At 47.4% G+C, this 17,225-nt stretch overlaps 1 protein-coding gene, 1 long non-coding RNA gene and 1 other non-coding gene across 3 annotated transcripts; 2 read left to right on the top strand and 1 right to left on the bottom strand.

Moving 5' to 3' along the window:
* Positions 1-1,513: 1,513 nt before the first annotated feature.
* Positions 1,514-11,680, bottom strand: GLRX5 (glutaredoxin 5). Its single transcript, XM_086708872.1, has 2 exons — positions 11,302-11,680; positions 1,514-2,159 (listed from the first exon to the last, which is right to left on the bottom strand). The coding sequence occupies exons 1-2, from the start codon at positions 11,594-11,596 to the stop codon at positions 1,981-1,983; spliced, it is 474 nt and encodes a 157-aa protein (XP_086564998.1). The 5' UTR covers positions 11,597-11,680; the 3' UTR covers positions 1,514-1,980.
* A 232-nt stretch (positions 11,681-11,912) lies between these two features.
* LOC147579730 (uncharacterized) lies at positions 11,913-16,650 on the top strand. Its single transcript, XR_015252049.1, has 4 exons — positions 11,913-12,612; positions 13,442-13,611; positions 13,855-14,066; positions 14,607-16,650. It is a non-coding gene; the product is annotated as an uncharacterized LOC147579730 (long non-coding RNA).
* LOC147579731 (small Cajal body-specific RNA 13) lies at positions 12,874-13,148 on the top strand. Its single transcript, XR_015253034.1, has one exon.
* Positions 16,651-17,225: the final 575 nt, after the last annotated feature.

Raw genomic sequence — 17,225 nt, forward strand, 5'->3', positions numbered from 1 at the left:
GTCATTTTGTTTTGTTGTTTCCTTTGTGCAGAATTTGATGTAGTCCCAATGGTTTATTTTCACTTTTATTTCCCTTGCCTCAGGAGACATATCTCGAAAAAACATTGCTATGGCTGATATTAGCGAAATTGCTGCCTGCGGCCTCTTCCAGGATTTTTACGGTTTCGCATCTCACATTTAGGTCTTTAATCCATTTTGAGTTTATTTTTGGTACCGTGTAGGTGGTCCAGTTTCATTCGTTTGCATGTAGCTGTCTAGTTTTCCCAACACCATTTGTTGAAAGGCTTTTTCCCATTGCATATTCTTGCATTCCTTGTTGGAGATTAATTGATCATATGATTGTGGGTTTATTTCTGGGTTTTCTATTCTGTTCCATTGATCTATGTGTCTGTTTTTATGCCAGTACCATACTGTTGGTTACTATAGCTTTGTAACATAACTTGAAACCTGGAATTGTGATGCCTCCAGTTTTGTTCTACTTTTTCAAGATTGCTTTGGCTGTTCGGGGTCTTCTGTGGCTCTATATAAATTTTAGGATTGTCTGTTCCGAATCTGTGAAAACTGTGTTGGCATTTTGGTAGGGATTGCATTGAATGTATAGATTGCTTGGTTAGCGTTAGTGAGTTAGTTATTTTTGGTGCAATTATAGATGAGATTGTTTTCGTAACTTCCCTTTCTGCTGCTTCATTATTAGTGTATAGGAATGAAACGGATTTTAAATCCTACTTTTCTGAATTCCTTTATCAGTTCTGGTAGATCTTTGGTGGAGTGTTCAGGGTGTTCTCTATATAACATCGTGTATAGACCGTATTTTTTAAGAAAACACAATGCTCAGTGGATTTCTGTCTTTGGAAGACCGCTGGTGACGTCCCCCTGACGGTAGCGCAGCTACCAGATCTCAGGGGCGGGCGAGCGGGGCTGCCTCTTCCAGCCTCAGCCACCTCCCTTCTCCGCACGCCACCCGGGCGCCCAACTCGGCCAGTCAACACCACCCAGCGCTCACAAGGCTTGCCTTCCCTCAAGAAATTAGACCATCGCTTGATGGCAATTTTTATGTCAAATTTAACAGAAGAGTATGAGAATCACTCCGCATTTCTAAAAACGGAAGGTCACAGGCACTCATAATCCACACTGCTACGGACTGAATGCCTCCCCTCAACACTCCTATGTTGACCCCAAACCCCCAGAATGGTGGTGTTGGCGGCGGGGGGACTTTGGGAGGTGACCGAGGGCAGGGTCCTCACGAATGGGATTTGTGCCCATTTAAGAGGGACCCCAGAGGGCTTCCTCATGAGGACACGATGAGAAGATGCCGTCAATGAACCAGGCACAGCCCTCACCTGACAGCTGGTGTGCTAGAGCCTTCATCCTGGACTTGCGGCTTCCGGAACCAAAAGAAATAAACATCCGTTGTTCATAAGCCTGCCCAGACTGTGGTATTTTGTTACAGCGGGCCCGAGCAGAGGAAGGTGCAGTGTTCCTGCTATTCAAAATGAACGACTCACACACAGGATCCCTGGGTTGGCAGTTTATTTAAAAAAAACAACACCCCAGTTATCACATCTTCCTCCCTGTCCATCATTTTTCTTAACAGAAGCAGCTACGAAAAATTTGGGGAGATATAATTATCTTTGCAGACTGACACATTTGCAGAGGATTCATGAAGAATGACTCAAAAGCTCCTCGTTTTACTCCTGAATCAGGCAAAGAGCAAATGACAACCTAAGAACAGATTTTGTTGACAGCAATATCGTAATACAACATTGAATCATTACAGTGCAGTGGTTCTAATGAAGTTCACAATAGAATATTCCCAGCCCCAACACCAGACACACCAAAATCGCCCAACTGCTCACAGACTGGAGAAATCCGTGCAAGCAGCTGCCGTCTGAAGAGTCAAGACCAGAATCGGTAAGGCTTGGCCGGCGGTGAGTCTGGGCACCAACAGCCCCTGCTGCTCAGGGAGGCCCCGGGCCGCCCTCACTTGGAGTCTTGGTCTTTCTTTTCATCCAGAAGGGCAGAGCGGATCCCCAGCTTTTTCAGTTCCTCCACCAGGTCCCCATTCTGGTGCATCTGCAACAGAATGTCACAGCCCCCCACGAACTCGCCGTTGAGGTACACTTGCGGGATGGTGGGCCAGTTGGAATAGTCTTTAATGCCTACGGGGAGAGAACATTTCAGTGTCATTTAAATGGTCAGAGCTTGGGGCGCCTGGGTGGCGCAGTCAGTTAAGCGTCCGACTTCAGCCAGGTCACGATCTCGCGGTCCGTGAGTTCGAGCCCCGCGTCAGGCTCTGGGCTGATGGCTCAGAGCCTGGAGCCGGTTTCCGATTCTGTGTCTCCCTCTCTCTCTGCCCCTCCCCTGTTCATGCTCTGTCTCTCTCTGTCGCAAAAATAAATAAACGTTGAAAAAAAAAAATTTAAATGGTCAGAGCTGAACTTCTCGTGGCAAAATCTGTTTTCCACGCGCTCCCAGCAAGATATCCGGTGCTGTTCCCTTCTTGCTTCCCCCATCCCTGGGGGATGTGTTTGCCACAGACTCGGAGCTGCAGAGTCAACTGGGTCACGGTTCAAACCCCACCTCCTCCAATTACGAGCTGTGAGGCCTCGGCCAAGTCTTTCCACCACCCGCCTGTTTCCACCCCCATCTCGCAAGGCTTTCACGACGGGACAATCAGGTAGGCAAGGCTGTCGTAGAATGTCTCTCTCTCTCTCTCACACACACACACACACACACACACACACACACACACACACAATCGGCAGGGATTGATGGCAGAGAACCGACCAGTTCATGTAAGTCACACAACACATACAGAGCCACATTCTCCATTCATCTGCCAGTCATGGTTTCAGTGAGACCAAACGTTAAAGAAATGCCAGGACTTCATTTCCAAGCGGACTACTTAATATGGGTCTATCACGGACCCACAGGTCCAACTCTGCCAAATGAGGCAGTCCCCGCCTCACGGTTTTTATGCCTATCTGGGTTGGTCATGGGTTTTTGCCTTTAATTCTTTGACCCAGAGAAAAATCTCTTTCCTAGGGCAGACTGCAGCCCTCACCCTACTCAGCCCCTCAGATGGGCTCTCCACAGGGCAGGTGGATTCGGCTCAGCACAGAACTCGCAGCGACCAAGTCAAAGCAAGGAGAAGCCCGAAGCTCGCCTAAGGCCCATGTCCTGGGCCAGGAGCGGTGCCAGAGGGTGAGGGGGCCCCCCCTCCTCATTCTCAAGCGCTCACGGAGGACAAGAAACCAACCAGCATGCACGGGATCAGTCCTGTGTGTGAGCGGTGTGGAGGACACACAGAGATGAGGCACATTCTAGGACAGTGAAGCCGTGTGGTTCTTCTGTTCAGCTCTGGGCCATGAGGCCGATGGTCTTGACAACAAGGTAGGGAAAAAGCGTGGTTTTGATCTCAAGACAGAAGGTTGCTCTTTCCTCACATTCTTCCAACCATTCTACTTCCTTCCTACTTGTGAGCTGAGATGAGAAAACACTTTCAAAAACATGGCCTTCCAGCAAAATGTGTGTTGGCTCTATGAAAAACGGACGATGGTCAAAACCATGGCACATGACCATCAATCACTATATATTTGCCATGTTTGCACTTCCATAGATATTTCAAATGGCCAAAACGAGCAAACAAACAAAACACAATACCGTGCAAATTAAAAGTCGTTCACGTGGGGGTTTTCATGCAAACCGATGAAAAATACTGGTGCTAAAAAGCTGGTCCTGGATACCCTATCATTTACCCAGCATTTATTTTCCAAATAAAAACACCAACTTGAGTGATGGCCCAAATCCTAAGAGGCAATGCGTTTTTCTCTTTTAAATAAGTCACTGCCTTCTAAAAAACGGTAACTTAGCTCCTAACCAAAGCACTAAAGACAGCCCCTAGCTGAGAGCTTTATCTTTCTTCCCCAGACTTCTAGGGAGATAATGGGTCCAGCGTTACAGGCCCCAGAAAGCACACTTAGTTTTTTTTTTTTTTTTTTTTTTTTGAGGTATAATTGACATATGACATATTATTTCAGGCATACAATATAATGATTTGATATGTGTATATATTACAAAATGATCACCACAATAAGTCTAGTTAACAGCTGTCACCCTGTAAGGTTACAGAGGTTTTTTCCTGTGATGAGAACTTTTGAGATTACCTTAAAAGCTTACAAATGTGCAATACAGGATTGTCAGCTATAGTCACCATGCTGTACGTTATATCCCCAGAAAAGCACAGTTCTAAGCCACTTTGAGTGTCTTAAAAAAAAAAAAAAAATCAGCTAGAGGTAGGGGGGTTACTAATAAAAGGAAAATTTCATTTAGCCTTCAGAATACCAAATATCTAGATATGTTAGAGTATCTTGATGAATTAAAGTTTTTCATCATTCTGATACTTGATGCCACAGAGACGACTCAGCATAGGAGTTGTATTTAAAAAAAAAAAAAAAAGCTCTGTCCTTAAACAGTCTGTTAAAACTTATTTCACAAAGAAGCCAGTGATCCATCTTTTTTTACTTTCATGTGACCGAGTGGGTGTGGGAATTAAGAAATGTTTAAAGTCAACACGAATCTCTTGCAATTCTTTGAAAGCTTCTTAAGAACCTTCTGTATGGTGTGCATGTGCCACTAATGTGTGTGCTTTTACATCTGGGTCTTTTTCAATTGGTAATACATTGTGTGAAGCTTTCCAAGACAATGAATATCTACTGATTCTTTCGGTGAGTCCCTACAATTTTTGAAATGCACCATAAATGAGAGTAAACTTGCCATCTGAGGTCGCCCGAAAACCACACGCATCTGATTCAAAAAAGTAGTTTTTTTACATAAGATCTTTGCTAAGTAAAGGAATGATTTGCTTCCATCAATCGTATTTATAGCACCACACTCAATCAAAGCTTTAGGCTCGATTCCTTCATTAATTTCATGCTGCTGCAGATCCCATGTCCAGACAAGACAGAAGAGGCAGACACGCCACCATTAAAACTACCCAGCAAGTGGGCTTTCCAACCTTCCTGAACATCACCCCCCCCCCCACCAAGTCACGTGCGAGGGAGCTGGGACTCCTTCCAAACCCCAGAGTCACACTATCTTGCCCAATAACTTACATTTCAGGAACTCAGAAGCACCGCGCCTCGGAGCCCATGATGGCATTGTGACAGTGGCCAAGGGGCCTACTAGCTGACAGTTGATCAAAACGAAACCTACCTGCTTCTTTGGCTTTTAGAGTAACAGAGGTTACAGGCAGCTGATAGCAAGGCAAAGCTTCAGCGTCTTAAAAAAAATACTATGTTCCTTTTTTTAGAAGTCTGATTACAAGTTTAAATATTTAATGAGATAACCAGTGGATTCCTATAGCACGAAGCGAGTAACTTCTGAGAATAAGAGACCGCGGCTCACAAGTTGAAAATTAAAATGAATCCCATCGGTCCACCATTAATTGTTTAAACATGGCTAATTTCTCACACTTTTTAATTCTCAAAACCTGCAACATACAGTGGTAGTTAACTTTCACTCCAAATAACTCAGGATCGGAGAAACTCGTGAAAATGAGAAAATCGTATCCAAGAGTGGATTTTAATAATAATGGTATTGGGACAAAAAGTACTGACCGCGAAGTTCTACATAGGGTGACACTAGGAATTTGGAGTGATGAAGGAGGTGGTCTTACAAAACCGGTTCTACCTCTACTTACTGCCCCACCAAAAAAATTAATATTCCAAAGCATCAGAGTGGAAAAAAAGTACTTCCAGAGCTTTTGAAAGGGACTTTTCAAAATTCATCCCATTTCAGAACATTAGACTTCGTTCCCGGTTTGGACAACAAACAAATGATAAGAGTTTCCTTTTTTTTTTTCCTGGTAGATTTTCACCATAGGAGCTTCAGAGTCTGATGCAGGTTAACTCTGCCTGGGGCAAGTCACATCACCTCCTCCTGAAGTCCTCCTAGGAAACAATGATGTCAGCACCCCCATGAGATCACCTGAGCAGAGAGAGCAAGGGAAACCAGAGACCCTCAACAGGGGAAAAGCAAAGGCTGGGGACAGAGTGAACAAAGCAATGGCTTTAAGGGCAGCCGACTGTGGCTTGCTAGCTTGCAGATGTAGCTTCAGATAAATTTGCTCATGTCTTAGCCTCAGTCTCCCTACCTGGGAAGTGGGAAGAAATCCATGCCTCACGGATTTATTATAAAGATGAATTGAGACCTAATTGGTGAAAGGATTGAGCTTGCACATTCCAGGTGCAAGGCGGATACGGTCTCCTCTCCACCAATGCCCCCTACCCCACCCTTCAAGTCCTGCCTCTCTAGAAATACGTGCAACAGAGGACACCCAGGGAAGAATGCTGGAAAAACACCAATCAGGTGTGCCAGGCACCTGCTGATAGGGTTACTGAATTTCACATTCTTTAAGTGTTTTCAATACATACCCTCACTTAACCTTTGTAAGAGTCCTTCCGGGAAGGCATAATTAGTCCCTATTTATCAGAGGAAGAAACTGAGGCTCAGAGAAGTTCTTTAACCAAAGTCACAGTGCTGGCAAACGGCCGGGCCTGGATTTCCATCCGGGTTTCTAGGAATCCAAAGGACAGGTTCTAGACCTCCGCAGGTGGCCTCTGGCTGGCACGTCCCACCCCTGCCCACGAACCATGCTTACAACTGGCATGCGTTCGCAACACGTCGGGCCGTTTCACACCGGTAACGTCTGTATACACGAACGGCATTATGCCATGACTACCTTTTTTGCAACTTACTTCGTGACTGCACCCTGTAATTTTTGAGATTCAGTTACATGAGATACATCTAGAACTAGATCACTCTACCACAACTTAGTTTTCTATCGCCTGACTAAACCACAGTCTGTTTATCCAGTCTGCTAATAGGCCAAGATCCTCTCTTGCCAAGTTTTCATTATTACAAGCAGTGCTTCAGGGAATATCATTACATGCATCTTCTAACTCAAACACAGGGGTCTTCCTCGCTGGAGAAAGAGGTGGCAAACTATGGCCTTTGGGCCAAATATGGTCCACTTCCTATTTTTTGCAAATCAAGTTTTATTAGAACTCGGCCACACCTACCTGTGTAGGTACCATCCCAACTGCCTTCAGGCCCCCAATAGCAGAGTGGAAGGGTCCACAAAGACTGAAGTACTTACTCTCTGGCCCTTTACAAAGGTCGTCTGTCAACCCCGACTTTATTTGTTTGTTAACGTTTGTTTATCTTTTGAGAGACAGAGAGAGAAAGAGCGTGAGTGGGGAGGGGCTCCAGGCTCTGAGCTGTCAGCACAGAGACCAATGCCGGACTTAAACTCACAGACCACGAGATCACGACCTGAGCCGAAGTCGGACTCTTGACCGACGGAGCCACGCAGGAACCCCTGGCAACCCTCACTCTAGACTGTATACCCAGGAGGGAAGCAGCTGGTCACCTTCAACTTGACCCGGCACCGACAGTTACTCCTCCAAAGTGTTGGTGTGACTGGATTCTCTCATCCACAGCATGTATCACATCCATCACAACAAAGACCCAGAAACACCACCCCCTCATCTTTTGACATTTGCCAAGGTCCCAGATTTGTTACTGTTGCCCAAATTCCCTGATAGTGAAAAGGCCGTGCATATCTTCAAAGGCTTAATAAACATTCAACAATGAGATAATGGCTATTCATTCAACAGACACTGCTCCTCATGAAAGCAAAAAACAATGGGGATCTGAACAGGCAGAAATTTAAGAGGGTTTGTTTTTAAAGAGCATGGAAGATGGTTTCTGATATGATAAATAAGAGAAGTATTTACTTATTCATTAAAATCATCACCGAAAGCTCACGCTGCATAAGCAATATACAGGGTACTCAGGTAATGCGGTCAGACATGCTCCCTGCTCTCCAGAGGGCAAAATGCTAAGCATGGACACGTGTGATCTCAAATGCATTTAAAAACAAAACAAAACAAAGAAACAAAAACCCAACTAGAAACTAGATACAAATGTTAACAGTGTATGCAGGATTACAGGTAGTTTTCGTTTATTACTTTGGGCATTTCCAAGTTTCCTCGGTGAGCATGTTACTTTTACAAAGAAAAATAAAGGACAGGCTTTGTTAAAAGGAGGATTTGGATATGCTGACATCTGTCTGCCGGGACCCACCTGATCCCTTTGTGACTCCCTTCTGTGTGTATTCCAGATAAACAGGAGAAAGAAAAGACCGGAGGAGGACCTCACAGTCGTCTTTGTTCCCTGGGTCACAGGTTGAGACCTCTCTGCATCACACCTTGGGAACCGGGCAGCAGGAACAAGACTGTGGGTGTTCTTCAGGCTCTGAGCCCTTCGCAAAGCTGTGGCACAGGGAGAAAGGAAAGGCAGTTTGGCAGCTGCCCCTCTCCAGTTACTAGCGGTGACCTTGGGTCTAGGAAAGGTGCACAGAGGTAGCTCTGACTAGCAAGAGCAACCATCAGACAGCCTGGCAGCTTCTCTTGGTAAAGTCAAAAGTGTAGAGAATAAAGAGATGAAGAGTCTGAATGTTTTATAAAGTCTTACCCTGGCTAAATGAGTCCCCACTGCGGGAACACGCACACACTACCCTGCTCCGATCTGCAGGTTAATAGTTGCACGCGAGTTTATTTTTCTAAGCAACACAAAAGGTGGATGTTATGTTCAACATATATGCAACACATTTATCGACCAAGATGACAATCTGGTATGAAACAAAATGGGAATGGAAATGTTGAAACGCTACGGTCAAGAAATTTAAAGGCTGGGGCGCCTGGGTGGCTCAGTTGGTTAAGCCTCTGACTCTTGGTTTCGGCTCAGGCCATGATCTCACGGTTTGTGAGTTCAAGCCCCACGTCGGGCTCCGCAGGGCTCTGCAGGGCTCCACACTGATTGCGCGGAATCTGCTTGGGATTCTCTCTCTCCCTCTCCCTGCCCCTCCCAGGCTCATGCTCTCTCTCTCATATACACACACACAAAATAAACAAATAAAGCTTACAAAAAAAAATAAATTTAAGGGCTAAATTCCTGTAGCTGTTGTCTGAACACTTAAAGAAAGTGAGACTTAGGACACCTGGGTGGCTCAGTCAGTTAAGTGACCAACTCTTGATTTCAGTTCAGGTCTTGATCCCTGGGTCATGGGATCAAGCTCCGTGTTGGGCTCTGCACAGACACCACGGAGCTTGCTTGGAATTCTCTCTCTCTCTCTCTCTCTCTGCCTCTACCCTGCTCATGTACATACACTCTCTCTCAAAAAATAAAAATAAATAAACTTGAGAGAGAGAGAGAGAGAGAGAGAGAAAGAGAAAGAGAGAGAGAGAGAGAGAGAGAGAGAGAGGAGAGAGAGAGAGAGAGAATGTGAGAGACTGGAAGCCAGACAGGTGAAACGGAAGCCAGGAATCCAAGTGCTATGAGTCAGCCTTCTTATTTCTGCTCCTACTTTGTTCTTACATTCCAGCATAGCCTATCTCCAGTTGTATTCCACAGGAGAACAGAAACCACAAACCAAAGAGCTTCAAAACTTGGTACTAAACAAGCTGTTAACAACGCAACTTTTTATGAACGGCCATACTAGCAATTTGCAGGGGACCTGTGGCGAGGTCCCCACGGAAAGATTACAGACTAGTTTCTCCTGTCTTATCTTTTAAGTAGAGCAGCCACTGCTGGGTGAAGACCGCAGATACTCCCCGTATATAGAAAAACAAAAAACCAAAAACACCCCAAGGCCTAGTGACCGGTGGCATCCTAGCAGGAAAACAAACAGGGATCACAAGCATAATACACGGTAAGATCACATAAAGCTGGTCATGTTAACCTGCCTTCACTCCTCCTAGTTTCCACCCACAGAAACCAACAGTTTCCCAGGGATTAATTTGGGGGGGGGGGGGGACAAATACTTTGAAAACCAAATATCCCAATAATAAAATAGCTACCATTTAGTGGGTGCCTTCTGTGTGCCGGATAAAATGAGGGGCACTTTTCTAAAAAGTTTTACTTTCTCTTTCTTCCTCATCAAAACTTTGTCATGTCTGCTTTCCTCGTATCTTCATTCGACTGAAAAGGAAAATGCAGGGATGGGATTTAAGGTTGCACAGCCGACGGGCTGCAGAGGGATTACAACCCAAAACCTTTCCACCACAAGTGCCAGTCTCATCAAGCAGAAAGGACTATGACTGATCATTTCAACTGGAGAATAACAGTCGTAAATATGTAATAACAAAATGGGAGAATTCTAGGCTTGGGATAACAGAGAAGCTGGCCCCGTAAAACTGTTTCTGGAACACTGTCACTAAAGAACAGCACTAGGCTCAGGGAGGTGCCAGGATTGAGCCACTGGGAGTCTCTAACGGGAAGGCAGGACACCAAGCCACCCTCTAGGAGGTACATACAGCCTCCCCACTGCTCCACCAACTCTGACCCAGGACCTTAGCCAAGGGGCAGGTCAACACACTCCTCTGTCCTCTTCCTCCTCCCCCACAAAATAGGAAAAAGCATGTCAATAAGGTTCCTGGCACGGTGCTTATTAGAAGAAGTACCAATTAGCTGTCCGGGCCCTCCCGCCTCTACCTACCTGCTGCATCTGGCCCCAGACCCTAACTGGTCCCTGGTTCCTTCAGCTCCAAGCTTCAGTTACCTAGGGCACAGGGTTCATTCCTTATCTCTCTGTCCACAGGCCTCTCCATGCCAGCACGCCCCCCAATCCCAACCTGTCCTTGAGTAGCTAAAAACAAATTTCATGACTTTTTCTCCCACACCAAGTGATCCCAAGTAAGACTAGTCTAAAAGCAGTGTCAACCCCCTCCTTGTGGCAACAACAAAGGATGGTTCCGGACAGCCCGAGCCTTGAAGCACCAGCCAGCCTCAGACAAAGGCAACCCCGGCCCTTCCTCCACCATCAACAGCACCGGCTCCTTATTCGTGAGGCAGGCCGACCTTCTCAACGTGTCCCCCAAAGTGCCTACCTCCTAGTGGTTCTTACTGTATTCCTTCTTGCCTCCCTTCCCCATCACTCTCCCCCCGACTGAGCCTGAGAGATTTGGCTCCGAAACGCCTCCCTGGGCTCAGCGTGGGGACCAGTGAACAGCTGGGACTTACCCAATGCCCAAGTTGGCCAGAGAACCGGATGCCCAGATCCTCAAGATCCACTTCAAGCCAACCATGCCCCCCACTCGACCCCGAATACAGTGCAGGAACCCGCGCCCTTAGCCCCGCTCGAACCACCCCCCCCTCCCCCGACCTCTTGCGCGACACACCCAAGCCCCGCGGAGCGGCCCCGGCCCGTCGCCCCTCACCCGGCGGGCCCCGCCTGACCTTGCCGGAGCTGGGGGTCGTCCAGCACATTGTAGGCCGCGTAGTCGCGGACGCCGTGCAGCCGCAGGATCTGCACCACTGCGTTGCTGAAGCCGCACTGGGGCTGCTCCGGAGTCCCCTTGAGGAAGACCACCACCTTGTCCTTCTTCACCAGCGCGTCCAGTTGCTCGGCTGAGCCGCCCCCGCCGCCGCCCGAACCCGCCGCCCGCACGCCTGGGCCCCAAAGGCCGCCGCCGCCGGAGCCGCGCCCCCAGCGGAGCAGAGCCACCGCCACCCGGCCCAGGGACCCGCTCATTCCCGCACGCTGGCCGGAGCCCTCGACGGCCCGGGACCTCGGCTCACCCCCGGGAGCCTTCCCCGGGCCCGCGGCAGCCCGGCCCGCCCCCCGGAGGCTCTCATTGGGCCGGCTCCGAGCTCCTCCCAGTGATTGGGCAACGCTAGCCCGCACTTACTCGATTCTACCAATCGTATGACTCGCCCGGTCCCCCGACAGGATGGAGGTGGTCCTTAAGCCCGCATCCTACAGCCCTTACTATTGGCCGCTGGCAATCGCTTTGTCAGTTGATTGGAGAGAGTGAATGTCCATCAGGGTCACGCTCCAAGGCGAGGAGAGGCGAAACCAGAGGGAAGACGACTTCCCTCCGGAGGGTAGACGGGCCTGCTGGGATACTCCCGGATGACTGCGAAAGGCAGTGGGCGGGCTCCGCCGTTCCGCGGCACGCCGGGAAGAGGTCACTTCCAAGGGAAGGTTCCGGTTCCGGCGTAGGCGGTGGTTGAGTTGCCGTGGCAACGCGGTTACCCGGCTCCGGGTTTCCGCGTTAGGGGCGGCGGCGGGGCTGGAGCCGGCCTGTGCCCGCCTTTCCCAGCCTGGGTGAGCGACGCCGGTACCTCCGTGCGGCCGCGGCGGAAAGCCGCCGTTCGTGGTGGGAGCGGGGCTGGGGCCGGGCGCTGGGGGCCGGGGCGCCCGCGTCGAAGCGGGCGGCCACGTGTCCCGGCTGTGCCTTGGCCGCGCTGCCCGCGTGGGAGCCGAGGCCCGGACCCGGCCCGGCGGCGCCCGCCTCCGGCGTTCAATTATATCTCGAAAATAACTTTTAAAATTGTGTAACGTGCTCTCGTGTGCATATCCCTTCCGGGTTTGGGGCTTCGTGGACTTTGCAGCCCGCCTCAGTCCTTTGTTGCCTAGGGAGCCACGAGGGAATTGGTTCCCTGGACAAACGTTTTCTGAGCGGGTGCTGCGTGCTAGGCACGGTGCCTGCGCGGGATGCCCGGACTTGGTGCCCAGAGCTCGTCAGCGGGAGAAGTGAGAAGCAGGTACAAAGCAGGGTGCGGGTACAGAGAGGAGGGCAGAAAGCCTCCCGGGCTCGTTGCTTTCTCAGTTTTCCGTTGTACTTAGTGCACCTTGAAATACATATTCGCTAGCTCGTTAGTTGACTCCCCCCTCCCCTTCCCGGCACTGGACTTTATTCACTACTGTAGCCTCAGTTCCTAGAACGGTGCTTGAGACGTGGCAGGTGCTCCTGTTGGTGGAATGAGCGATTCGGGGAGATGGGGATTCACGTGAAATCGAGACGTGATCTGTAGTCTTGGAGCCGCCCTGGGTTGGTGGTACCCTAGAGCACACCAGACTTGCAGAAAAAGCATACTCCAGAGGAAGCTGAGGCATGACTGCTCAAGAGCCAGCCGTTCTATGTGCAATTTTCCTCTGATAGTTCCTGGGTGCTGTTGCCACGGTGATAATGACCGCGCCGTGTCATTATCTATCGACGGACAGCAAGAGAAGCCTTGCAGTCGAGATATTGTTTAACAGACAGAGTGGTTTCTGTTGGACACTGAGTACTGCTACATTTTTTTTTTTTTTTTTTTTAAGCCTTACGTATTTTAAAAATGGTTTCGAGAGGTGACCTGTTTTGGAGGTTCTCAATTTTAAAGTCCGAGAACGAGGCCGTGCTGGTAACAAGTAATCTTGCAACCATTCTGCCTGAAACTGGGACCCTGGTGAATTGAGAATAAACTCAAGATATTCCTCAGAAGTGCTTGTCCCTGACATATTTATTTCATCCTTATTGACGGTATGGATATGTGATAGTTTTCTGACATTGATTTGCTTCATACAGAATCCTTTTTCCCCCCCCCTCCCCAGCTTCATGGATTCCAGGTAAATCAGAGGAGCAAGCATCATGAACAGAAGTATGTACAGGAAATGCCGTGGTGCTGAAGCCTAAGCGATGTTGCAGAAGTCCAGGACCTGGTGCGCTTACCAGTTGGGAATGTATTATTTCCCAAATCACCTAATTTTTCCTCATGCTTATAGTAAGTTGGGTTTTTTAAATAAATAAATAGATAGATTAAAAATATAAAAATATGAATATATATGTTTATATATATAAACATATATATTTTTATATATTGGTATTGTATTGGTATATATATGTATATGTGTGTGTGTGTGTGTGTGTGTGTGTGTATATATATATATTGGTAATTTGTTCCTGCAAAGCTAAAGCTGTTCACTGCCTCCACGAAACTGACCTGTTTCTGTGTTGACTAGAATAGGGAGAAAAATTCACAGACTTCTTTCTGAGGATTCAGGGACGTAGAACAATAACGCGAGGTGGCACATCTCTTACCTAGTATGTAGCATTGGCTTGGAAGCTTAGCTGTCTTTCTTACTGTCAGACGTTTTATTGAGAACACAGCTGTCATCATAAGATTACAGGTAAACCCTGAGCAGGAAGAATACCCAGCCTGCATTCTTGGAACTTACAGTAAGTCGAGTTGCTGTGGGCAGTAGAGCATAAGAACACAGGTGAAACCTAAGGATATGAGAGAGCATGTCTGTGTTCATTCAGAACACTTGGTGGGGCGGCTTTGATAGCACGGTCAAGGGCAAGATAAATCTAAACTTTTGGGTTAGGCATCTCAACCAAAGAAATTAAAACAATTTGAAGTTTTTATTTTTTTTTTTATTTTTTTTTTTTTTAAATTTTTTTTTCAACGTTTTTTATTTATTTTTGGGACAGAGAGAAACAGAGCATGAACGGGGGAGGGGCAGAGAGAGAGGGAGACACAGCATCGGAAACAGGCTCCAGGCTCCGAGCCATCAGCCCAGAGCCCGACGCGGGGCTCGAACTCACAGACCGCGAGATCGTGACCTGGCTGAAGTCGGACGCTTAACCGACTGCGCCACCCAGGCGCCCCTTGAAGTTTTTAATAAAGCAGCCAAAAATACAAAATTTTACGGATGTTGAACATACTCTTTTCTGTCTTTGATTTAAAGCCACCCTTATACTCTGGTTTCTCTTCAGATCGAATAAATCTTTCGCCTTCTAAAACCACCATCGAGGGCGCTTGGGTGGCTCCGTCAGTTGAGCGTCTGGCTTGATTTCAGCTCCTGTCACGATCTCTCGGTCCGTGGGTTCGAGCCCCACGTTGGGCTCTGCGCTGGCAGCACGGAACCTGCTTGGGATTTTCTGTCTCCGTCTCTCTCTGCCCCTCCCCTGCTCACGCTCTCTCTCTCCTTCTAAATAAATAAACACTTAAAAAAATAAAAAATGAAACCACTCTTGGAGTATTGCCTCCAAACACTGTGATTTAAAGAAACGAAGAATGTGGTATGCGAGATATTTCTTCCGAAGCATCAAACTCTCACATATGATTTGGCATTTTAGTTTTGAGGTGTTTCTTTAGAAATCTGTTCTATTAATGCCTGAATCACTATATTGTACACCTGAACCTGATGTAAAACTATGCATTGACTACACTGGAATTAAAAGCAAAACTATTTTCTATAATGAAAACATGACAAAAACCGTTGTCAGAAATCTGCTTTTATGCTCCAATGTATTTTGGGCGTTTTGAGCACGTAAGTCAATTATCTTTATCAGTTCGTGATGTCTCCCATGTGAACATTAGTAGAAGGTGGAGGTGGGAAGTACACAGAAAGTTATTTAAATCCTGGGATTTTGGTAACAAAATGTAATTAGACCACAAACTAAATAATCGTGCCATGTATAAACATGCTGGCTCAGGCATCCTCAAAACATTTTTCTCTCTGTGCTTATTTATAGATAAAGTTTTACTGTGTTTCGCACAATCTCTGCTTTCTACCCAGCCCTCCAAAAGCAAATTCAACATTGAACCTATGGTTACAAACCTTAACAAAGTTGAGCTAGTTTCTTCCCATATATCAGCCCTAAATGAAGAGTCCAGATTGTTGAACCTAAGACAGTACGTTTTCTGAACGCTCAGCAGATCAGCGTTTCCAACTTCAGATCTTAAAGTCCCTGCTTTATTCTTGCAAAGAGGGTGTGTTTCTATGCATAGGACAGGTGATACAGACATGTTGGTCCAAGCCGGCCAGAGCATTCTGTAAGTGTCATTTTAAGAGAAAAGTGGCTGTTTGAGCCCCCAGACATGCCTCAGCTAAAGTAAAATAGCATCTGAGACCCCGAGTTCCACAGTCATGAGCTGGAACCTGAACCCTTTCGCTGTGGGGCACGGAGCGAGTATCCAGTAAGTTTAGAGCATCAGTGTGACCATGGAATTAACTGGTTTCCCCAGCCACCCTAAAAATAATGGAAAGTACGAGAAACCAAGACAATGCCCAGCCCTCTGAGAGAATTTTTGCTAATCCCTAATGCCAGACAGAAACGCCTTTGGGGGTTCCTAACCTCTATTTGACAAGACAGCTGGTTTTATAAATACTTCTCTGGCCATGGGAGTGGCCTCAGTTTTTCTAATCTCTGTTTCCCACATCTCGTGGGCTCAGCCTCGAGTCAGGAAGGAAGGCCTCGTTAGGACCCACCTCTATGGGTCCTGCTCTCCTCTGGGTGAAATGAAGAGAAACGGTGCGCTGTAAATTGGGTTAAGTTTAGTCCGGAACGGACGGGGAGACGCCTTCCCTGAAGAAGCATGCGTGGAAAGCTTGGATGCCACAGCAGAACCTGCTTCCCTCCTGGGATTTGGAATGTAGCGGTGTGACGTCACCGAGACGGGTTCCTTCTCGGCACTTTCCACCCCTTCCCACCTTCCCCTTCCCGGGTTTGTGAAAATTACGTTTGCGGTGTCTGCGAAGGTTTACGCCGATTTCAAGATGTCTCTGTATGAGGGCTGCAGAGTTTTAAGGCCTCGATCTGTACTCCGTTCCTCTGCTTCAGAACATTCGCCGCCCCCACCCCCTGCCCCCAAATAATACCGTCTTGCATGTGTCACGTACCGTTTTGTTCTTTCTGTGTACGTGAACTCATTTGATCTGTTCGTTAACCCTAGGATAATGGTGCTCGGACGTTGTGGTCCCCAAATTACGTTCTCCAGTATTTGTTGATCACATCTTTTTGGCAAACTCCAGCACTTTGGGTTCCTCTATGTGTTTGTTGCCTTGAAAGCACTTTTTTTTTTATTTTACTGCTGAATCATAGCCTCACAAGCAAGTCCCACAGAAAATCAAATATTCCTGAATTATCTTTGCTGCATGTGTATATATTGGATACAGATGTGATTTTTTAGACGCCCTGAAACTAAAATGGCAACAGTTTCACTCCAAAAATCCAATGAAAGAAAATATCAACGTGGCTGTTCAGTTCAGAAGCTCTGTGCTCCTTTGTCCTCATGCTGCTGTTACACAGTGAGGACCGAACTTGGGAGTAGCCCTTTAAAATGACACATATTTAAAAAAAAAAAAAGGGACACATATGCTGGACTTTGTTGAGAACCTCATTTTATTCAGAGGCAAAGAACCCAAATCATAACCTTCTATAAGGTAATAATAAGAATGAACTGATGGGGCGCCTGGGTGGCTCAGTCAGTTAAGCATCTGACTTTTGATTTTGGCTCAGGTCATGATCTCATGGTTTGTGGGCTCGAGCCCCATGCCGATAGCGCGGAGCCTGCTTGGGATTCCCTCTCCCTGCCCCTCCCCTGCTCTC

The sequence above is a fragment of the Puma concolor genome, chromosome B3, assembly GCF_028749965.1.
Source record: "Puma concolor isolate L17-30 chromosome B3, mPumCon1.1.hap2, whole genome shotgun sequence".
NCBI lineage: Eukaryota > Metazoa > Chordata > Mammalia > Carnivora > Felidae > Puma > Puma concolor.